The sequence below is a fragment of the Asparagus officinalis genome, chromosome 3, assembly GCF_001876935.1.
Source record: "Asparagus officinalis chromosome 3, Aspof.V1, whole genome shotgun sequence".
NCBI classification, from domain to species: domain Eukaryota; kingdom Viridiplantae; phylum Streptophyta; class Magnoliopsida; order Asparagales; family Asparagaceae; genus Asparagus; species Asparagus officinalis.
Window position 1 is genome coordinate 50,504,306 of NC_033796.1, and position 22,272 is coordinate 50,526,577.

The 22,272-nt window shown below is 37.9% G+C and overlaps 1 protein-coding gene across 5 annotated transcripts in view; it reads left to right on the top strand.

Moving 5' to 3' along the window:
• The window catches only part of LOC109834087 (probable inactive purple acid phosphatase 27), a 24,733-nt gene extending 4,715 nt beyond the window's left edge, over nucleotides 1–20,018 (top strand). For 4 of the 5 annotated variants that reach the window (XM_020401994.1, XM_020401993.1, XM_020401995.1 and 1 more), the window contains exons 7-13: nucleotides 1,945–2,074; nucleotides 5,331–5,412; nucleotides 5,563–5,695; nucleotides 14,032–14,237; nucleotides 14,338–14,463; nucleotides 15,196–15,505; nucleotides 19,334–20,018. In XM_020401994.1, coding sequence (XP_020257583.1) covers nucleotides 1,945–2,074; nucleotides 5,331–5,412; nucleotides 5,563–5,695; nucleotides 14,032–14,237; nucleotides 14,338–14,463; nucleotides 15,196–15,505; nucleotides 19,334–19,639 — 1,293 coding nt within the window. In that variant the 3' untranslated portion in view covers nucleotides 19,640–20,018. The remainder of the gene's footprint in view (nucleotides 1–1,944; nucleotides 2,075–5,330; nucleotides 5,413–5,562; nucleotides 5,696–14,031; nucleotides 14,238–14,337; nucleotides 14,464–15,195; nucleotides 15,506–19,333) is intronic. The other variant, XM_020401997.1, reaches the window with a different exon arrangement.

Below are 22,272 nucleotides of genomic sequence, written 5' to 3' on the forward strand. Positions count from 1 at the left end.
ATAAAACTAATGGAAAAAAGTAACAAGTAATACATAAAGATATCCTAATAAAATGGAAGTTCCACCATTATCCACCAGATCATCTCTAGTTGCTTCGATAGTTTGCAAACAACACCATCCTGCACATCTTTGTTGCCATCTCAGTTCTCATGTTTTATCAGCTAATTCATAAGAAAAAGTTAATTCTTTTGATTAAAATAAGAGCATTTACACTTTCGATGACAATATTTTTAGTTCCTTGATTTTATCGAGACAAAGATGTTGCAGCGAGGGGCTTCACAGACACAGAAGATATCTATACAAGAGTGGAGGATAAGAACACTGAATAAACACAGTGAAGACAAAGAGAACAACACACAAGGATTTAACGTGGTTCGGTCAGTATGACCTACGTCCACGGACGAGACCAGCAGAGAACTTCACTAATCACATAAGAGAAAATTACAAAGGAGAGATCACTCTCTAACCTCACTAGAGAATCACACAAAGAAAGAGATTTCTCTTTCTATGTCTCTCTTCTCTCTAACTCTCATTGTCCCGATCGCACTTAAACCCTTCACCACTACCCTCTATTTATAACCTTCAAGGGTTGGTGGAATAGTACTTTTTGGATTTGGTAGAATAGTAAAGGGGTAGGTGGAATAGTAAAGTTAGGTGAACTTTATTTTTTTCATATGCAAAGTCAAAAATATACAACAAATCTCCACCTTGACTTTAATTATGAAAATCTTCTCTTTACTCTTGTTGTCTCTCCAGAAGCCCCTTACGGACTTAACCTCCGTTTTGTTGAATTCCAAGCAATTCTAGACAATGCTCGAACTTGCGCGAAGGTACGGGCTTCGTCATGTACAAGTTTTTCAACCTGAGCCACAAGTCGGCGACATTATCTTCATTGGCAGAATCTCATCGGCCTAACAGAGCTATATGACACTATGCACCTTCATCTCCAGCTCTTCTTTCCCACCATCGGGCATAAATTTCAACAACTTGTTCTTTCTGGGCAAGACTTTGAACAGACCTTGTTGTACTAGAAGAGCCCTCATTTTTACTCTTCACAAACTGAAGCTGTTTCTTCCACCGAATTTTTCTACTTTGTATTTTGCACAAGACATCTTGAAGCCCACTAGAACAGTAACCTAAACCAGGCTCTGAGACCAGTTTGTTCCAGCAGGGGGCTTCATAAACACAAAAAATGTTTATACAAGAGTGGAGAATAACAACATTGAATAAACACAATGAAGACAAAGAAAACAACACGCAAGTATTCAACGTGGTACGATCAGTATGACCTACGTCCACGAACGAGAACGCAGAGAACTTCACTAATCACATAAGAGAAGATTACAAATGAGAGATCACTCTCTAACCTCACTAGAGAATCACGCAAAGAAAGAGATTTCTCTTTCTATCTCTCTTCTCTCTAACTCTCACTGTCCCGATCGCACTTAAACTCTTCACCAAAGAGATTTCTCTTTCTATCTCTCTTCTCTCTAACTCTCACTGTCCCGATCGCACTTAAACTCTTCACCACTACCCTCTATTTATAGCCTTCAAGGGTCTCTAACTCTCACTGTCCCGATCGCACTTAAACTCTTCACCACTACCCTCTATTTATAGCCTTCAAGGGTTGGTGGAATAGTGCTTTTTTGGGGTGGTGGAATAGTGAAGGGGGTAGGTGGAATAGTAAAGTTTGGTGAACTTTGATTTTTTTTCCATATGCAAAGTTAAAAATATACAACAAAGGATTGTGGAGAACAAGTGATATAAACTTGTCCTTGACATATAACAAAGTATTGGCTCTGTTGAACCCCCTTCTTCTGTAGCCTAGCCTTGCCTATTTGCTGATATTGTTAAAGATCAGTTTTTCTCTCTCCCCCCTTAGCTGCAGTCTGCTTTTTGTTTCTTCAACCTTCAAGTTAGTGAACTCTTAGATATGATAAACAGATGGCAGTAACGTGGACAAGTGGATATAGTGCTGATGAGGCAATACCTTTTGTCGAATGGAATGCAGAAGGTGATGCTAAAACGCGGTCTCCAGCTGGAACATTAACTTTCAGTCAAAATAGTATGTGTGGTATGTGTTCTATTCCTCTTCCTTATAAAAGGTTCATAAGAAATGCATAAAACTTTTACCTCATTCCATCCGTGATGTAATCTAATGTAAAATAAGGCATTGCATATTCATAAATACATTTCGGTCTCTTTTCTAAATGAGTGTGATACCAAAGATTAAATAATAATCAAATGTGATACCAAAGATTAGATAATAATCAAAAGTGTGGGAGCTCCTCACGTAATTAACTTAATAAATATTATCCAAGAATTATATAGTTGATTACTGTTTGGTGATGTGTACCTTATCTACCTTGACATTCCAAATGTCTTGATCTGTGTTACATGGACGGTTGGTAAAGGAGATGTACCCATATATGATACATATTCAATACTTGGATACTTGATGGGCACTTTCAGATTTTAGAAACTTTATGGGTACTTCTCAGCTACCTTTATAATGTTTCCTAAAATGTATAATGTCACCTAGATGCATCAGTGTCAGGGATGCATTTGAAATTAAGAAGTTAAAAATTATAATACATGAGTGACAAATTCACATTTCCTTTTGATTTATAGATGCAAAATTAATATAGCTTATTTACTTTCTGAACAAGGAACAGTGATTCTTTGGGTACCTATTTGTTTATATAACATGCGACTAATTTATATTATCTGATCTATTGGATTTGCTTAACTATGCTCTTAAAAATCCAAGGCAGAAAGAACATTAAGCGACAAATCGTATATAAATTTGACATTGCTGTAAGAGAAACACGCATATCCTTGACTCTTTTAGGATTTAATGCATCCGCATACTTGTTCCATATTATATCTGTCGCTGAATCTGTATGATACAATTATATGCCATTAATATTGTTTGCCAAAGAAGTTTGTTGAAACATTCAGAATTATTAGTGCTCACGTTCCCATTTTTATATTAATATGTCCAGATGTTGTGAAAGTAAAAATGCTTCTTAACAGAATTTTTTTAATATTTGGGCGCATGTGTACTTTGTGAAACCCTCCGACTTGCTGCATTGTTAAGGGACCTATGAGCTTCATTTCTCAGTTCCATTGTACTTAATCTTATGAACATCTTCTTCTTATGCATTTTAATATTCGTCTCTAGCTTACCATGTTGGAATTATTTGGAGTGTTTCAGCATAGCATAAATGGTTAATTGATTTAATTCCTTTTAACCCAAACTCATATGATCTTCTTGTGAATCAAGAGAGAGTATTAAAATCCATGATCTCAGGAGTGGCCACGCTGGTGCCCACTCTCCCTCCTAATCCAGGAGAATGAGATCGTGGAAAACCTACCTGTTTAAACTTGTGGTTTTCCATAGTTTGAGACTCCATCATCACTCTGTCTGTGTATACACGAGTGTATTCCTTGACATTTACAAATAAGACCCCATAAAACTAAATCCTCTAAACATGTTAAAATACTCCCATTCACATGGAGCATGGATATCAGCACTCTCAAATAAGATGTCTGTTAATTTCAATATGCTTGTCCTATCATGTTGAACAGGATAAATAGAAATATTCATTGCCACCTTATTATCACAACCATAAAAGTCGGGAACACGGAACACTATAGCGAACCGCGATCTGGGTTCAATCATCCCGGATTCACGATGGAACACGACCCGATTCACCAACTCTAACGACCTGCTTTACAATTCAAACCAACTAAAATTTTGGCAAATAATAACTCTTTTTCAATAGAATAAACAACCAAAAAACATGAAAAAGTAAACAAATAATGTATGCATACTTTAATTACAACATAATTCTTAAATTTGATTATTGAAAAACCTCTGATTCCAACATTTAAGAACAGAACCTAATACATACCATGTTCCCTAGCATACCATATAAGCCTACCCCATGGTACCCAATTCCTAATGAGTGGCATACCATGCTCCCATACCCATCCTGTGAACAGGAACGAATCAGGTTCCATGCAACTATGATCACAAGTACAGTCTCAAGCATTTCAAGAGGAAGTATATCTGAACGAAACTAGAGGCCTAATACATCAAGTACAAAATTTTCCACTATAATATGTATTATGCCTTTACCCTGAATCATACAATTTGTGTCCATTTCTTGCTTCATTATCACTAAGTTTCTTCAAAAGCAATATAGTGGCCTAAAGTAGACTTATCATGCTGACTATCTAGCATGGTTAGCAGTAGAAAGCCCTTGTAGGCTCGTGTTGTAGTAAGCAAATAATAGTCCCTTCTCAGTTTGTGCCTTTTCTGTGAAGTCATATTTCCGCTTTTCCACCAGTAAGATTCAATAACCAAGAAATAGTTCTCCCGAATGCTTTACTTCAAATTTGGCTTCTACAAAATTTATTTTTTATGCTTCAACTGTCCCTATAATAATATATCAACAACATACACGATTAGAGATATCAGCGTGCACAATTAGAGATAAAGAGAGTGAGTCAACACTAACTATATGAGAAACCACACTTCCTAACGGGTTCAAACTAGCTCCCGGGGGTTGTTTTAATCCATACAAAATCAGTTGTCTATTTACATACCTTTCCTTTCCCATGTCCCAAAGCAAACCCTGGTGGTGAGAAATATAAACTTTGTCCTAAAGAACTTTATTAAAATTATAAGTTTAACATCTATACTTAAGGCACTTGCACAGACCGCTAGTTTAAGCCAACTATATTTCCATATTATTAAGTGTTCTAGCATAGTCTCTCTGAAGGGTTTTAGGTGATTCTCTAATAGATGTTCAGCTTGACTCTCCTCTTTGTAACTTTCTCTGGGACTAGCAAGAAGAATGATGCAAGCTTGAGAGTGCATAAAGAGTTGTATTTATGGTAAGACTGCATGAAGGAGACACCAGAGTCTGAGCAGAAAAAAAAAGATAGAAAAGTTTAAATTTGTAGCATCAAACCACCTTGAAAAATGGCATCACGCCAAGACAACTCTCAGTGACATAGAAAGTTTAAAAAAAAATTCATTTATTTCTTTTTGATATTTCTTAATGGATCCATATTTTTATGTCGTCCTATGCCAATTATGTAATCTACTTAAGGTTTAATATGATAATTATGCAAAAAATTATATGAGAAGGTTATCCTAAGAGTCTAAGACAAAACAATTGTGAGTTTTCTGCTTCTAGTATTGCTTTTATTTAAATATTTTTTTGACATGTATCATGCTTTTATTAGTTTTACCATATTCACATTTCAGCAAGGTCAATACTTTTTCTTTCTAATTGTTTTTTGTAATCACTTTTCAGGTCCACCTGCAAGAACAGTGGGTTGGAGAGATCCTGGTTTCATACACACAAGTTTCTTGAAAGATTTATGGCCCAATTTAATGTACATAATTCCTTCTCTAACCTGTTTTTCATCACTCATTGTTAAACCCGTGCTGCAAAGTCAGCAAAATAAGTGACACATGTTCTTAAATATTTTTTTTCTGATGATTACGCTTACAAGTTATGATATTCTCATATATTTATATGGCAGGTATACTTACAAGCTTGGGCATCAGTTATCCAATGGTTCTTACATTTGGAGTAAGTCATACAGCTTTAGAGCTTCTCCTTTCCCTGGGCAAGACAGCTTACAGCGTGTTGTCATTTTTGGTGATATGGGAAAGGTAAATCCATGCTCATAGCCTGCATTATGACTTTTCATATTCATCTTGAAATCATATGTTTCAACATTATTTATATGCCATTGTGCTGTCCTAAGGAACTATATGTCTAACTTCACTTATTCCACATTGCTATGCTGATTTTGCTATTTCCCTTTTTTCCTTTTTTCCCCTTTTTTAGGCCCTGTTCCATTAAGGAAATATAAGTAAAACTAAAATGGCACAAAAAGGCAAGTCATCACTAGGGCTTCAACATAAACCTCAAAATGCAAAGGATGGATAAGAAACCCAATATCCACAATTAAAGAAACAAAAGGTTCTGCCAAAATGACCACAAAATAAGATAAACTGTATGTTAACAGCTCGAACAACCTGTTCCCTATCTATGTTTTCGTGCTTGATTATTCGCCTTCTGGATCATGTGGGAGCGAGGCGTTGATCATGCCTGAATGGATCAATCCCATATCAGAAGGTTGAGTGAAAAGTGAATAACGCATATGAAGCTGGCAAAAATATTAGGTTCAGTTTCGAAGATAGAATGGGTAAGCTCATACAAGCTCTACACTGGTAACTCTGGAAAGGTGCGTGATTTGAAATAACACAGGTACCATCGGCAATTCTAAAGGAAGTCTATTTCCCCCGTATGTCATGCTGGCCTATATCCGCATATAAGAAAACATGCGTCTTTTTGTTTCTTAACATTCAAGTACTTGCCTTCAGTCATATCAAATGGCACATTTTGCTTGTGAATGCTATCCCATGACCCGCTGAGTATAGGTATGAGGTGGCAACTCGGCTTGGTTTGGCAGAGGTTTTGAGGAGGGAAAGTGAGGTGAGGTAAGCTATAATGGGATGGAGGGATGGACATCCATCTTAGCCGTCATATTTGGTTGCAGGGAGGGTGAGGGGAGGTGGATGCTTTTGTAGTTCATTTTCTCTCTCCTCATGTCCTCCCAAATTTGGAGGGATTCCTCTCTCTGTTTTTCTAGCTCATTTACATTTGTCCCTTCCATCACCTCACCTCAACTCGCTCTACCCCGCCACACCCCCACCACCACCACCACCACCACAAAAAAAACCTATCAAGCACACATTTTAATTTTGTCCCTCCCTTCACCCCACCTTTCCTCCTATGAAACCAAGCCAAGGGATAGACTAATAGTAAAGTGCAACATGCTAGTCACATCAGAAAGTGTGGACCTCACAATCTCAATCTCTTCGTAGCACTTTCGTTAAATGGGGTGTTGGTTTATTCTAGTATCCTATATAGATTATATCGTTCCAGAATTATTGTTCAATTGAAGAGGATCAAGATCTGCAGATTTAGCCTGAAATTGTGGAGATATCTTGATAATCAGATCCATGATCTAAAGCAACTATACTATTGCACTAAAGCTTTCCCTTCTCTTTGTATGATCTACTTGTGTTATATAATGAATATTTTGTAGATGGAAAAGGTTAAAACTTTGTAGGTGAAGTTCTTTCAGTTTTTTCTTTTCTTTTTTTTTACCTTTTTTTTTTCTTTTTTGGGGTAATCTTCAATCTCTTTTCGCTTGTTAAATTTCTGAAATTTAAATTTCAACTTCAGATAGTTCCAATCTTGTGGGGCTTTGTGTTAGTTTGTGGAAAATACTAGTCTAACCAAAGAAGTATTTAAGAAAATCTTGTATCTTCTATGCCTTCTCAAATAGAAAACAAAACTTCCTCTAGGAAGATGATCTATGTTCAACTGACCATGTATAGTGCAGTGGGAAGTGGGTTTCCCAATCAACCTACAGTACCCTTGAGGCATCTAGTTGGTGTACTAATGAGTTCAGCCTCAAATAGAGAAACTTCATTCACTCGTTATATTGTATAACGGTTTTTAGTTTGCCTGGAAATGCAAAAGGACTGACAGGCTCAAATTTTGTGATGTTTCTTCAACAGAGTTAAGTTTAGAAGAGAATTGTCAAACAGAAAAAAAACTGGTTTAGTTCAAAATAGCAGGAGTCTGGCTTATTTGGCATTGTTGAAACCAGAGAGAGGGATCATTTTTAGTGATTTAAGAAAGAACCACAAGAGGCCTATATATAATTACTATATAGGGTTAGATACAATGAATCTAGACACCTTAACCCATGATAATAACTAAGATAATAGCTAATGTTCTAAAAAGGGTTTAAGCGCCCGCTTAATTGCCCGCTTAAGCGAAAATGGGATAAAAGCGCATAGGATTTGAGCAATGCGTTCAATTATGAGGGCACCCGCTTATTCGATCGATTTTTAAGTGTTAAAGTAAGAGAGAGAGAGAATCTTGGGTAAATTTCCCTTGAATTGAATATTGAGTGTGCACATATATTTATACAAGTAGAGGAGTGTGAGGTTTGTTCTCCCAAGCAATGTGGGACTAAAACCCACTACAATACACTATTATCAACAGCCCCCTTCAAACTCATGTTGGATCAAACAAAGTGAGTTTGCGTACAAGAAACTGGAACCGATGAACAGGTAATGCCTTTGTGAAGAAATCTGCAAGCTCGTCAGCGGATGAAACATGAGGAAGTAGAATTGTCTTGTCCTTGATAACTTGGTGACGGACAAAATGAGCGTCGATCTCAATATGTTTGGTCCTTTCATGAAATACTGGATTATTAGCAATCTGGATGGCACTCTTATTATCACAGTAGAGAGGAGTAGGAGTCGTAACAGAAATACCGAAATCACTGAGAAGGCGACGAAGATGAATAATCTCTTTAGCTGTTGTGGACATTGCACAATACTCTGCCTCAGTACTGGAAAGAGCAATAACATCTTGTTTCTTACTTCGCCAGGAAATAAGGGAATCACCAAGAAATATACAATAACCTGTGGTAGACTTTCTGGTAGTTGGATCACCAGCCCAATCAGCATCAGAATATGCACAAAGCTCTAACTTAGATGTAGCAGGAAACAAAAGTGAGCGAGTGCTAGTACCCCGGAGGTACCGAAGAATCCGTAATAAGACAGCATAGTGTACAGAACGTGGGGCACTAACAAATTGACTGACAATACCAACAGCATGAGAGATATCTGGTCGAGAGATGCACAAATAGACCAACTGACCAACAAGATGTCGATATCGGGTAGGATCAGATAGAGGCTCACCGTCAGTAGAGCAAAGTTTGACATTCTGCTGGAGTGGAGTATCGACAGTTGTATTATCAGTTAACTCAGCTTGATTTAGAATATCTGAGAGATACTTCTGTTGAGACAGTAATACACCCCGCGGGCCTTGAGAAATTTCTAGACCAAGGAAATACCGAAGAGATCCAAGATCCTTCATGTGGAACTGTTGTTGCAACTGAGATTTTGCGTATTGTATACCTGTCATATCATCACCTGTAATGATCATATCATCTACATAGATGAGTAATAAAACCCTGCCACGCGATGTAGTGCGAACAAACAGAGAAGCATCTTGATGACTTTCTATAAAGCCCGCTTTGAGCACAACATCGCGAAAACACTCAAACCAAGCGCGGGGTGCCTGTTTGAGACCATAAACAGCACGACGAAGGAGACATACATGTCCCGGAGGAATATTTGACCCTGGAGGCGGTTGCATATATACGGTCTCTGATAAAGAGCCATGAAGAAAAGCATTTTTGACATCCATCTGGTATAAGGGCCAACGATGAGCAGCAGCGACCGCAAGGAGAGTACGCACAGTGGGCATCTGAGCAACAGGAGCAAAGGTCTCCTCATAATCAATACCTTGTTGCTGAGTAAAACCTCTAGCCACTAAACGAGCTTTTCGACGTTCAATGGTGCCATCAGGACGAAACTTGACCTTATAAACCCATTTACTGCCAACAAGAGAGATCCCAGGAGGACAGGGAACAATATCCCAGGTATGAGTTTGCTGAAATGCTTGAAATTCCTCAGCCATAGCTTGTCGCCACTCTGGAATTTGAACTGCCTCTTGGAAGGACTTTGGCTCAACAATAGTATGAATGGCAGCAAGAAAGTTATGAAAGATAGGTGAATAAGAAGTAACAGAAGCATACCGGGCAGGCATGACATGTGGGCGTTTGCCTCGACGAAGAGCAAGAGGAACCTCAGGCGGGGGAGATGCTGGCGCAGGTGCATGAAGATCAACAGTATTTTCTGGAGTGAGAGTTGTGTCCACAGGATATGGATTAGATGGTGTAAGAGAAGACTCAGGTGAGGAAGAGTCAACAGAAGGAGAGGGAGAGATGTCAGGGAGATCTCGAAAGGAAAATTGAGGTGAAGAAGTGGGTGATGCAGTGGACGGGGAAGCATGATCGGTAGAGTGGAGGAAATTAAAGTCATCAGAAGTAGAATAATATGGAGAATCCTCTTCGAACTGAACATGACGAGATATATGAACTCGACGAGTTGCGGGATCATAACAACGATAACCTCGATGTTCTGAACTAATTCCTAAATAAACACAAGAAACTGCTCTGGGAGACAATTTATCACGTTCGTGAGATGGCAGAAAAACAAAACATCGACAACCAAAAACGCGAACTAGATCATAACGGGGAGGATGAGTATAAACACGACTATAAGGAGTAGCACCGGAAAGAGAGCTAGATGGAGTGATATTAATGGCATGAGTCGCGGTGAGAATAGCCTCAGCCCAGAAACGACGAGGAACAGAGTAAGAAATGAGCATTGATCGGGCAGTATCGAGGATATGACGATGTTTGCGTTCAGCAACACCATTTTGCTCATGAGTGTAGGGACATGACTGTTGAAAGATAGTCCCATGAGAGGACATGATAGAGCGCATGGCAGAGGATAGGTACTCTTTGGCACAATCAGAACGAAAAACTTTAATACGAGATTGCCATTGAGTGAAAATCATAGCAGTGAAGGCTTGATAAGCAGTAAGTACGTCAGAGCGATTCTTAAGTAGGTAAACCCATGTAAAACGAGAGAAATCGTCGATAAAACTAACATAATATAAGTAGCCAGATGAAGAAGGCAAAGGAGCTGGCCCCCAAATATCAGAATGTACTAAATCAAATAAGGAAGTGGATACAGATGTACTCATTTTAAATGGTAAAGCAGTGAATTTAGCCAATTTGCAACCAGCACATGACTCAATACTAGAACTAGATGATACAGGACCAAGTACTCCAGACTGAATAAGACTCTCCAGCCTTTTATTACACACATGACCAAGTCGTCTATGCCATAAATTGGCAGGAAGCGAGGTAGAGGGTTTTGACGAACAAAGAGAAGCAACAAGAGAACGTGGACGTATGGACTCTGGAAGGTGAAGATATTCCAGAAAATACAGTTTGTGCCTCCTACGACCCGCCCCAACCGTCTTGCCCGTCTGTGGATCCTGCACAATACAAGTATCAGAAGAAAATGAGACAAACAGGCCCGCCATGCATAAAGAGCTAATAGAAATTAAATTCAAGCACAATTGTGGAGCCACATAGACGGGACCAAGTGTTAGACGACCAGATGGATCATTTTGTGGGGTAATAGAGCCATACTGAGTAATGGACAATGGTTGTCCAGCAGCTGTGTAGATAGGAGGAAGAGAGGATGAAGTAAAGACAGAGGATAAAAGTGAGGCATTACAAGTCATATGAAAGGAACAACCAGAGTCAAAAATCCAGAGATCATTCATACCAGAGACTGAAGGATTAGCTGAAGAACCAGCAAAATGCATACCAGAGAGTTGTGCGGCGGATGTAGAGGTGATATGTTGAAAAGCATCAAGTTGACGGCGAAGACTTTCAATAGCTTGAATAGTAGAGTCTGAAGTAGTAGAAGGTATAGCATTGGCCAACAATCCTGGTGTACGAGAGGGTTGAGACTGAGGGGGTCGCCGACCACGTCCAGTACCTGAGGAACGTAACTCAGGATGAAGCTTGAAGCATGTCTCAATGCGGTGTCCTTCCTTCTTACAATATTTGCAAGAGAGCTTAGATCGAGCCTGTGGAGAGGGAGCCTGTGGAGAAGTATAATTCATAACAGGAGCAGTGACAGGTACAGACAAAACAGTCTCGAGTGAAGAGGTAGGAGTGTCTGTTGACAAATTGAGTCGTGCTGTCTGCTGCCGGGTCTCATAAGCAGTGAGAGCTCCCATAACTGAGGCCAAAGTCGGAAATTGAGGCTGGTGAAGTAGTTGATCAGCCATAGTTGAATATTCAGGAAGGGACTGAAACAATTGATGCACCTCATGCCGTTCGTACCAGGCTAGCCAGTCTTCATATGTGGAATTACGTCCAGGAAGCATGGAGCGTAACTCTGTCCAAAAAGCTTGCATTTGTCCAAAATGGGACTGCAGAGATGAACTACCTTTGCGTTGTAGAGAAATGCGTTGCAGAAGATATGCCTCCCGTGCACCCGAGCACTCAGTGAAACGCTCAGTGAGACGAGTCCACATGGCCTGAGCAGAGGGAAGCGAGCCAATCTCGACAGTGAGACCAGAGCCAACACAGCGAGTGAGATAATCCATAACACGAAATTCCTGCAATTGCCACTCTGAACTCTCCTTGACATAGAGAGCACGAGCAGTCTGAAGATCGACATCACCACTGCCAGAGGCAATAGTACTGGATGAAGCAACAGTGCTGATGGACGGTGGAACTGGTCCCGTACTGGTGAGATGATCAAGCAAACCAGCGCCACGCAAGGCATTGGTGACAATGGTGGACCACCCTGCCCAGTCACTTTGATCATTGAGGGGCAAAGGTGGTTTGGGAATCTTCTCTGAAGGAGCCATAACAGCAATCTTGAGACGTTAAGATGTCGAGATGCTGTTACTAATGTCGTTCGTTTGAGGCCGAGAGACGGCTTGAAACGACGATGCCGTTAATTTGAGACCGAGAGACGGTCTTGAAACGACAATGCCGTTAAAATAGAACCCGAAGGTTAGAATGAAACCCGAAGGTTTAAAATAGAACCCGAAGGTTAAACGAGAACGCGAAACGCGTTAAGAGGCCGCAAAACGACAAGGCCAAAATATCTGGCAGATGAACGCCAAATAATTAAAAATAAAAATAAAAAAAAAATAAAACATTAAACGGCTGCAAAGCAATAAGGCCAAGATTTGGCAAAAGAACGCAAAAGCGTTAAAAATTTTATTGAAAGGGAAATAGCCCTAGCTCTGATACCATGTTAAAGTAAGAGAGAGAGAGAATCTTGGGTAAATTTCCCTTGAATTGAATATTGAGTGTGCACATATATTTATACAAGTAGAGGAGTGTGAGGTTTGTTCTCCCAAGCAATGTGGGACTAAAACCCACTACAATACACTATTATCAACATTAAGTAAGCACTTGAATAATTTGTTTATGCGGGCGCTTTTTTCAACTTGATTGCAGGTTGAATCCATTTACCCCACAATCTGATCCAACTAACTAAAGTTAAAAAAAAAGAGAGAAAAAAAAGAAAAAAGAAAAGCCAGCCCTGTATTTGCAGATTCAGTGCAGCTTCTATATCCAACTATGCTTCTCGTTCATGAGGATGATGAAGACTAGGTGATTTGTATTTGGTTTATAGACATTTAGTTCCAGTTTAAATGTTTAATTGAACGAATTTTATTTGGGTATCTAGGTACTTTTAATGTATGGATTGAACTTCTAATAAGTTAACTAGTTATTGATTGTTAAATTGCATGCTTGTTGGTCTTTTTCTTAGTATATGTTTTATTTTCATGGAGTCTATATATTTTGAGATATAACAAATAATAAATATATATTAAATATTCGAAAATACATAATTCCACAAAAATTGATTAATCAGCGCTTAATCTGAGCGTTAAGCACTTCCGGACTGTGTGCATAATAAAATTTTGTTTTCGAAGATCAATAATAATAATGATCAATATGAGAAAAACAAATAAGATAGCTAGTCAACACAACATGATTTCCAAATATTCGGTTCTTCCAATACTTTTGACAGATATATATGGAACTCGACTTTGTACTAAAACTGTGTATCTCGAATTCGGATCCTCTCCACTACAAAAAAAAACAAGTAGTGGAGAGGCCCTTACCATATCACAACAGTTGATTGGACCAATGGGTGGTTGTGATTTGCCTCTGAGTGTAAATGAGGAAAATAATGCAATTCAATAGGGGTATGGTGAGTGTTAGATATGGAATGAATCATAACCATTCACTATATAAATCAATGGCTATGCTTATGTAGTGGTCTCTCCGCTACTTTTTGTGGTGGAGAGAATCCAAATGCATGCTATATTCACTAAACGCTGCAAAAGTTTTTCATACTCCCAAGTTACTCCACATTCGTTCATAGGCACAACATGTAAATCTACTTCATATGTTTTCTTTCTTAACTAGTTTGTTTTCTTTCCTTTTTTTTAGGGAGAGGCAGATGGTTCAAACGAATATTATGATTATCAGCCAGGTTCCCTTAACACCACTTACCAGCTTATCAAGGACTTAAAGAACATAGATATAGTTTTCCACATTGGAGATCTTTCTTATGCAAGTGGATATCTTTCACAATGGGACCAGTTTACATCACAAATTGAGCCCATTGCCTCAACTATTCCTTATATGGTTGCGAGGTTTGTCCTATTTGGTTGAAATTTTCAATATTCTAATAGTAATCTCATGCTAATGAGGAAAGTAATATTTCATTTTTTTTTCTTTTCCCCCTTTTTGCAGTGGTAACCACGATCGAGATTGGCCTGGAACTGGATCCTTCTATGAAAACAATGATTCGGGTGGAGAATGTGGTGTCCCAACTCAAACTATGCTTTATGTTCCTGCGGAGAACAGGGAAAAGTTCTGGTATGATTCCTTATTAAAACCATTTTGTGTTTTGCTGCTTCTCTTTTGAGGCATAATAGTTTACTCTTGTATGCTTCATTGTTATAGTAACTAAACACCTAAGAAATGCTATCAGATTCTTAGTGAGGAAACTTTTATGTGTTTCTACCTCTCGAATTAAGATTCAGGACCTCCAACCTGTATGTGCTCTAAACACTTTGTAATGTTTATTTATGTCCGTCACTCTAAGGCCATTTCTGCTTTGTCCCTACTAATGCAATCAAACATCAAGTTTCCTCTTTCACCATTTGATTAGTCACATTTAAAGTCAAAACCCTTTTCCCTTTCCTATGGGTACAGAAGTCAAATTTACCTGTTATAATGCCTACTTCAACAAGAAAGTGGGTGAAGGCCCATTTCAACTAACTCAACAAGAGAGTAGGTGAAGGCCCATTTCAACTAACTCAAGAACAAGAAAAATGAGATAGCCCTTGTCACATTGCAATTTGAGATATTTCAGTATATCATACAAACTGATGACAAGGATGGGGGGAAAATGGAGAAATTGAAGAGGTGCTACTTTGCTCTTTGTTTAATTTCAGCTGCTTTTTCCCCCTTCCGCTAGTTTCCCAAGTTCATGGTCAGTTGTAAATTAAGAACAGCATAAATTTACCTATAATCACTCCGTTGATGCGGCTTCAAATAGTATTGATCACAACACTGATCATAAAGTCCATTACTGTTCTTTTTCAGGTATTCAACTGATTATGGCATGTTCCGCTTTTGTGTAGCTGACACTGAGCATGATTGGAGACCAGGGACAGAGCAATATAAATTCATTGAGCATTGCTTCTCAACAGCTGATAGACAAAAACAGCCATGGCTCATTTTCCTTGCACATCGGGTTCTTGGTTATTCATCCAATGAGTTCTATGGAGTTGAAGGATCATTTGAAGAACCGATGGGAAGAGAGAGCCTCCAAGAACTCTGGCAAAAGTACAAGGTCGATATTGCTTTCTATGGCCATGTTCACAATTACGAAAGAACTTGTCCTGTATACCAGGTATATATAGTATATTGCTACTAACATTTTTTATTTCTTTCGCTATTTTCAGTGGAACATCTTGAAAGGAAAAAAATACAGAATTGATTATATAAATATATATATGAGATTAATGGGTATCCTTGTCATAGGAGGGGATTTCCTCCTTGACGCCTATGTGGCACAATCCCCACCATCCACATAAAGTAGGAGAGAGTATGAGTTGGTGGGGATTTGTGACTACTTTATGATGATGGTGGAGATTGTGCCACATAGGCGATAAGGAGGGAAATCTCCTCCTATGAAAATGATACCCATTAATCTATATATATATATAGAGAGAGAGAGAGAGAAACTTATGTCAACTTAAGTGGACATCCACTAAGTTTCTTAGTCATTGATGATCACTTGATTGAGCTACATTGTGGATGATCCGCTCCGTTAAACTTAATCTACATATTCTAAAACCTCAACACACCAAATTTGGGGTGAACCCGTCGTGGTTTGACCCTCCGTCGAGCCATGTAAAAAATTCTATTCATTCAAAACCGTTAAAATTGATACGAATGGATGAATGGTCAAACCACGACGATTTCACCCTAAATTTGGTGTGTTAAGATTTTAGAATATGTAGATCAAGTTTAATAGAGCGGATCATCCACAATATATCTCAATCAAGTGATCATCAATAACTAAGAAACTTAGTGGACGTCCACTTAAATTGACATAAGTTTTTTTCTCTCTCTCTCTTTATATATATATATATATATATATATATATATATAATTATATATATATATATATGAGAGAGAAGAGAGAGAGAGAGATTATAATGGTATCCTTGACAAGGAGGGGGATTCTCTATTGACAATGATGGTGGCACAATGCCCCCACCATGTAAAAATTCTCTCTCCTGTTTTTATCTCTCTCCTTTCAGCGATGGTAGGGATTGTGCACAATCATTATCAAATGGAAGAATCCCCTCCTTATCAATGATACTCATTAATCTCATATATATATATAATATATATTATATATATATATATATATATGAGAAATATGGGTATACATTTGTACCAAGGCATAAATTTTTGTGGCTTGGTAGTGAGGTGGGGCACAATCACATTCCACTCATTCAAATGGGGGGATCCACATTCACATGGGTTGAGGAGTGCATGAGGAATATGTAAACCATTTGAATGAGTGGAGATGATTGTGGCCAACCTCAACTACAAGCACGAACTTCCTATTGCTTGGTACTAAGCATACACCATATTTCTGCTCTCTCTCTCTCCTCCTCTTCTCTCTCTCTCTCCTGCTCTCGGGTCTTTCCTCTCTCTCTCGTTTATATATATATATATATATATAATTATATATATATATATATATATATATATATATATATATCTATATATATTATATATATATAGATATATAAATATATGAGAATATATGGGTACTGCTTGGTAGCGCCAAGCATAAAAGTTGTGCTTGGTAGTGAGGTGTCACATCCCCTCCACTCATTCAAATTAAGGACCAGCATTCACGAATAGGTAGAGAGTGATGAGGATGTGACACATCACTACCAAGCAGCACTTAAAAAATTTGTGGCTTTGGTAGCAAGCGTACCCATATTTCTCGTCTCTCTTCTCTCTCTCTTCTATTATATATATATATATATAGTATATATATATATAATATATATATAATATATATATATATATATGAGAAATATGGGTATGCTTGGTACCAAAGGCACAAAAAATTATGTTTGGTAGTGAGGTGTCAGGCATCCGCCACCGCTCCACTCATTCAAATTTGGGATGCACATTCAACAAAAATAGGGAGTAGATGGGGATGTACACATCACTACTAAGCGCAGCAAATTTGTGCTTGTACCAAGCATACGCCATATATATATATATATATATTATATAATATATTATATATAATATATATATTATATATATTATATATATAATTATTGTTATGGTCTTCTTACTCAGCCCAAGGATACAGTATTTACAAAATGTTATAATAAAAGTCCTAGCAAAATAACCTCAACCCTTCGGCCGACTCCCACAGTCGTCTCTCGGCCTTAGGGGAAGGAAAAACCTAGTCAACTCTCAAGAGTTCTAGGCATTCGACTCCTCAGTCGAATTTCAAGCCCTTGGTACCTCTTCAGTGTAAAACTAAGATACAACATATGGTCGAATCCTCCAGTCTAATTCGACCATCATGGCTAATTACAAGATTTTGGTACCTTATCAGGAATAAACCTAAGACACAATCACAGAGGCATCGACCCCGCCGACTCATCAAGCCGACATTCTTGTGTCGACATGAAAGGCGATGTCAGTCGACCCTATCGACAAGGATGACCCTACTTAAGGCACTCGACCACTCACTAGGTAATTCTCGGAGACGACTTAAGGGACATTCCCTGTTGTCAGCTAAGATGAGGACCTAACCCAGCCTCGAGCCTCTCCCCAGAGCATATTTCAACAATTCAGTCCATCTCGGAAAAGTCTTATCCAGATTTTGGTCTAATGATCTCTGTGACTTGTCAGCTACCCATGTACCTCCTTGACTTGTTAATCACTTCCCGGTAAATGCGGAGACATCATCTCCCATGCGGAAGTGACTTCCCCTCTAGTCCCTAGTCGACACCTGTAAAGCGAGGGACGATTCAGTATGCCCACGTGCTTTCTGTCACGCCATCAATTACTTCTCGAAAAATACGGAGACACCCTCTCCCATGCCGAAGTGACTTCACCTCTAGTCGCCATCGCCAGCCGATACATGTAAAGCAAAGGATGACTCACCTTTCAACTCATACTTTTTCATCATCATTTTTCATGGCCGAAGTGACCAATCTGCTAGGGACGTCTTCTTTATATACAGATGCTATTCATCATAACTAAAGGTGGGCAATCAAAAAAAAACCCCAAAAGCATACATGGCACAAGGACAAGAACACACAGTTCTTCGTCTAGACAGAGGAGCTCATGTAGATCCTCTGGGCATGCACATTGCCACTTCAAGAACCACATTGGTTCCTGACCTTCCCCTCCCCCCCTCGAGTTTCACTAACTTGACCATTAGAGGAACCACGGGAGAACCGGTCCCCGCTCTCTCACGGGTCTTTCTTGTCTATACAGCGTGGATATCAAGCTCCCGTTCAAGAACTAGGCATAAAGTCAGAGAAGGGAGCGGGCCCTCCATCATCTTTCATCACCCCGCAACCATCCTCTTCTGGATTATTCTGTTTGATATCGAGCATCAACACTGATTATTATTATTTCAAGTAAGCTGCTATGGTGAAATCGGTAGACACGCTGCTCTTAGGAAGCAGTGCTAAAGCATCTCGGTTCCAGTCTGACTTATAATTTTATATTCTAACATGTGCATGTGGGTGAGCACTTTTTCATGGGCCAAAACTTGGACTCATGTAGCGTTATTTTTTAAATCCGATTTGAAGGTGTGGCCGGTAAGCCTTGAACTTGGGTTGCTCTAATATCGTGTTAAGGTTGCACTACACAAAAACGCTAGATTTGTGATGAGGATTGATGGTTATAACTTTGTGCTCTAACATGGTTGAGGGTCCTTTGTATTGACTAAAATCTGAACTCGTGCAATAATATCTCATTTTCTAAGGAAAAACCACTTAAAATGCATGGCCTACTGTACTTTTCTTAATAAAAAATGTTTGTGGTAGTTTTGTTCGAAACACCCTGAAGTTCATGGTAGTCTTGTGAAATTTATTCTTTCTTTTTTCCTCATCATTTGTAGACTTCGTATCTTACTTAATGTTTCTCATACATTTATAATCTTATTCCTTTGCTACAGCATGCATGTGTGCTTAATGGCTCACATCATTACAGCGGTCGCTTCGCAGCGACCACCCATGTTGTTGTTGGTGGTGCAGGCGCCGGACTTGCCAACTTCTCCCCTCTCAGACCACGTTGGAGTTTCTTTCAGGACTTTGACTTCGGATTTGTCAAGCTCACAGCCTTCAACCATTCTACATTGTTGCTTGAATACAAGAAGAGCAGGGATGGGAGAGTTTATGATTATTTCACGATATCTCGTGATTATCGTGATGTTTTGGGTTGTGTTGTTGATAGCTGCTCAAGGACTACTTTGGCTACTTGAGCTATTTTATGTATTCAGATGTGGGGTCATTAAGATTATATTGGTTGAGGTAACACCTCTCATCGATACATTCAGTAGCACATAACACCCCTTAAGTAATTTATTAGCAACTAGCCCCCTTGAATTCAGGAGGAAAACGGGGCGTTGCTGTAATTTGTCCTTCTAAAAATGGAAATCGAGGGCTGCTAAATGCTAACAAAAGAGTTGAGATGTGTCAAGTGCTACTAAAAGTATAGAGGAGGTTGGTTATTTGCAATATATTGACATATCGAACTTTATACATTTTGTACAGAAGAAAAGTTGGGAGTCTGAAGTGTATTTAATTGCTCTTCTTAACAGATTGTATTGGTAAATTTATTCATGGGTTCCTTGTTTTCTTTGAGTATGCCTATCTATTATTTAATTTGGAGAAAAATTTCTGTCAATGGGTTGCACTGGGATGTGGGCATACGTATGTTAGTTTTATTTACATTTAATTACTCAACTCGTGATCTTAAGAGAAGTTGGCTGAGGTAGTCGCAAAATAGGATACATCAAGAAAAAAAATATAAGAAACAAATTTGAAAAAAAACATAAATAAAAATGTGAAAACATATAATTAGTAATTGTGTCAGAAATGTTAAAACCTCCATGAAGGACGAAAACTCATTCCCACAACGAAAGTATGCTGAATTGCATCAACAAATTTGAAAAAACATAAAGAATTAGGCAGAATTTATTATCATTAACTCTACGACTTAATCAAAAATCACAAAGCCTGATCATTCGTTAAGGATGTGTTTTCATGATTATACCCACACATTTATATGTACACTAAAGTTATTGGGTCTACCATTTTAGAAACTTTTGACGTAGCAACAGTAGAAATATTTTTATATACAATTACTGGAGCTAAGCCAATTCAAATGTTAAGTACCGTAGTTGGTACAACCCTTATCTATTGACTATTGATCCTTAGGTTCACAAGTTTGATTCCTTCAACCTTTCTTGTTTATCCTGTTTATTTTTTTCAACATGAGTCCTTTAAATATTTCATATTTTGAAATTTATCCCTCAAATAATGAAAAATATTATTAGTCCTACACTTCTTAAATTAATTAGAAATTAACCCCTAAAATCATTAAAATTGATATTAGACTCCTTAATATTTAAAAAGTTATTTTGGAATAATTCCCTTCAATAAAAAGGTAGAAACAACTAAAGTTAAATATTTATATACTTAAAGAAAAAAAAAGTTTAATTTTTATTTTAACAAATAGACTCAAAATTTACCACATTATTTTAAAAATCATGTACTTCAGCCTTCTTCTTTTTCCCCCCCAGTATTAGTGACTTATAACTCTTATATTTTGAGACTAATCCCTCAAATAATGAAAAGTGCTATCACATCTTGCCGATTCTTAACTCATTTAGAAATTAACCCCTCAAATAATTAAAATTAATATTAGATCCTTTAGTTCTTAAATTATTTAGAAATGAGTCTCTCCACTAAAGAGTAGAAGTAATAACTGGAGTAATTAATTTGAAAAAGATTATAAATATCGTGAGACCTAATAACAAATTCAATGAATTGAGGGATTTATTTAAAAATAATAATTATCTATATTACAACTCCCAAATGCGTTTTTGTCCACAAATTAAAAAACAATCTCTAAACAAAATACTTAACCATTATTTCTTGGCTTCTTCGCACAAATGTCGCGACAATGCGCAGTTCAACTTTGCTCGTTCCAAAAAATCCAATCTCAGTTACTTTAATCATCATCATCTCATCATCCAGCTAGAAAGAAATGTATGAAGCACATCTTGACCAAACAAGGGCCCCACAAAAAGGTGAAGTGGGACCCACACCATGAAAAGGTACGACCAAATTATGCAGTGGGATCTAGGGAGAACATAGTTGGCCAACAAGATCATACTGTTTCGCTTTCATCCTTTTCAAAGTAGTGTTATCTGCCAATACTTGTTTGTTTGATATCAGAGAGATTTATTTCTTTCCTCTTTTCTAGCTTGTCGTACATGCATTTGTACATAAATATAGGAAGGAGCTAGGTAACACATTCAAGGTTGATATATACATTTAGATATAATAGATAAGATAATGTCCCTACAGATGGTTTGAAAAAGATATAATCTGTTAACATAAGGGATCCAAATAAAAATTCTGGCATTTTCACTACATTTTTGTAGCAGAGAGAATTCAAATAGGTTACTAATTCATCTTTAGCTGGGTTAAATAGAACGGTTTCTTTCCGGAATCCGTCTAACTAAGTTTTCTTATTTCGTTGTTTATTTGCGGCTCAAGGTGGGTGACATATAAATAATGAAGATAAATTAAACATGTCAAGTCAAATAGATATTCTTCTACAATAAAAGTAATAAAATAGGTCAAGTCAGATTAACGATAAAAGAATTTAGAAAAAAGTATGTCAATGCCCCAAATAAATTTAAAGAGTCAATGTGACACAAGCCCTTATATTATTTCTCATGTGCAAAAGACCTAAAAACTCAAAGTTAAATATGATTTAGCCCCATCATATTAGACACTTTGTATATTGTATTTTCCTAAAATCCAACTTTACATATTGGATGCAGCCGAGAAATGGATAGAGGTAGCAGGTGGGAGAGATGAG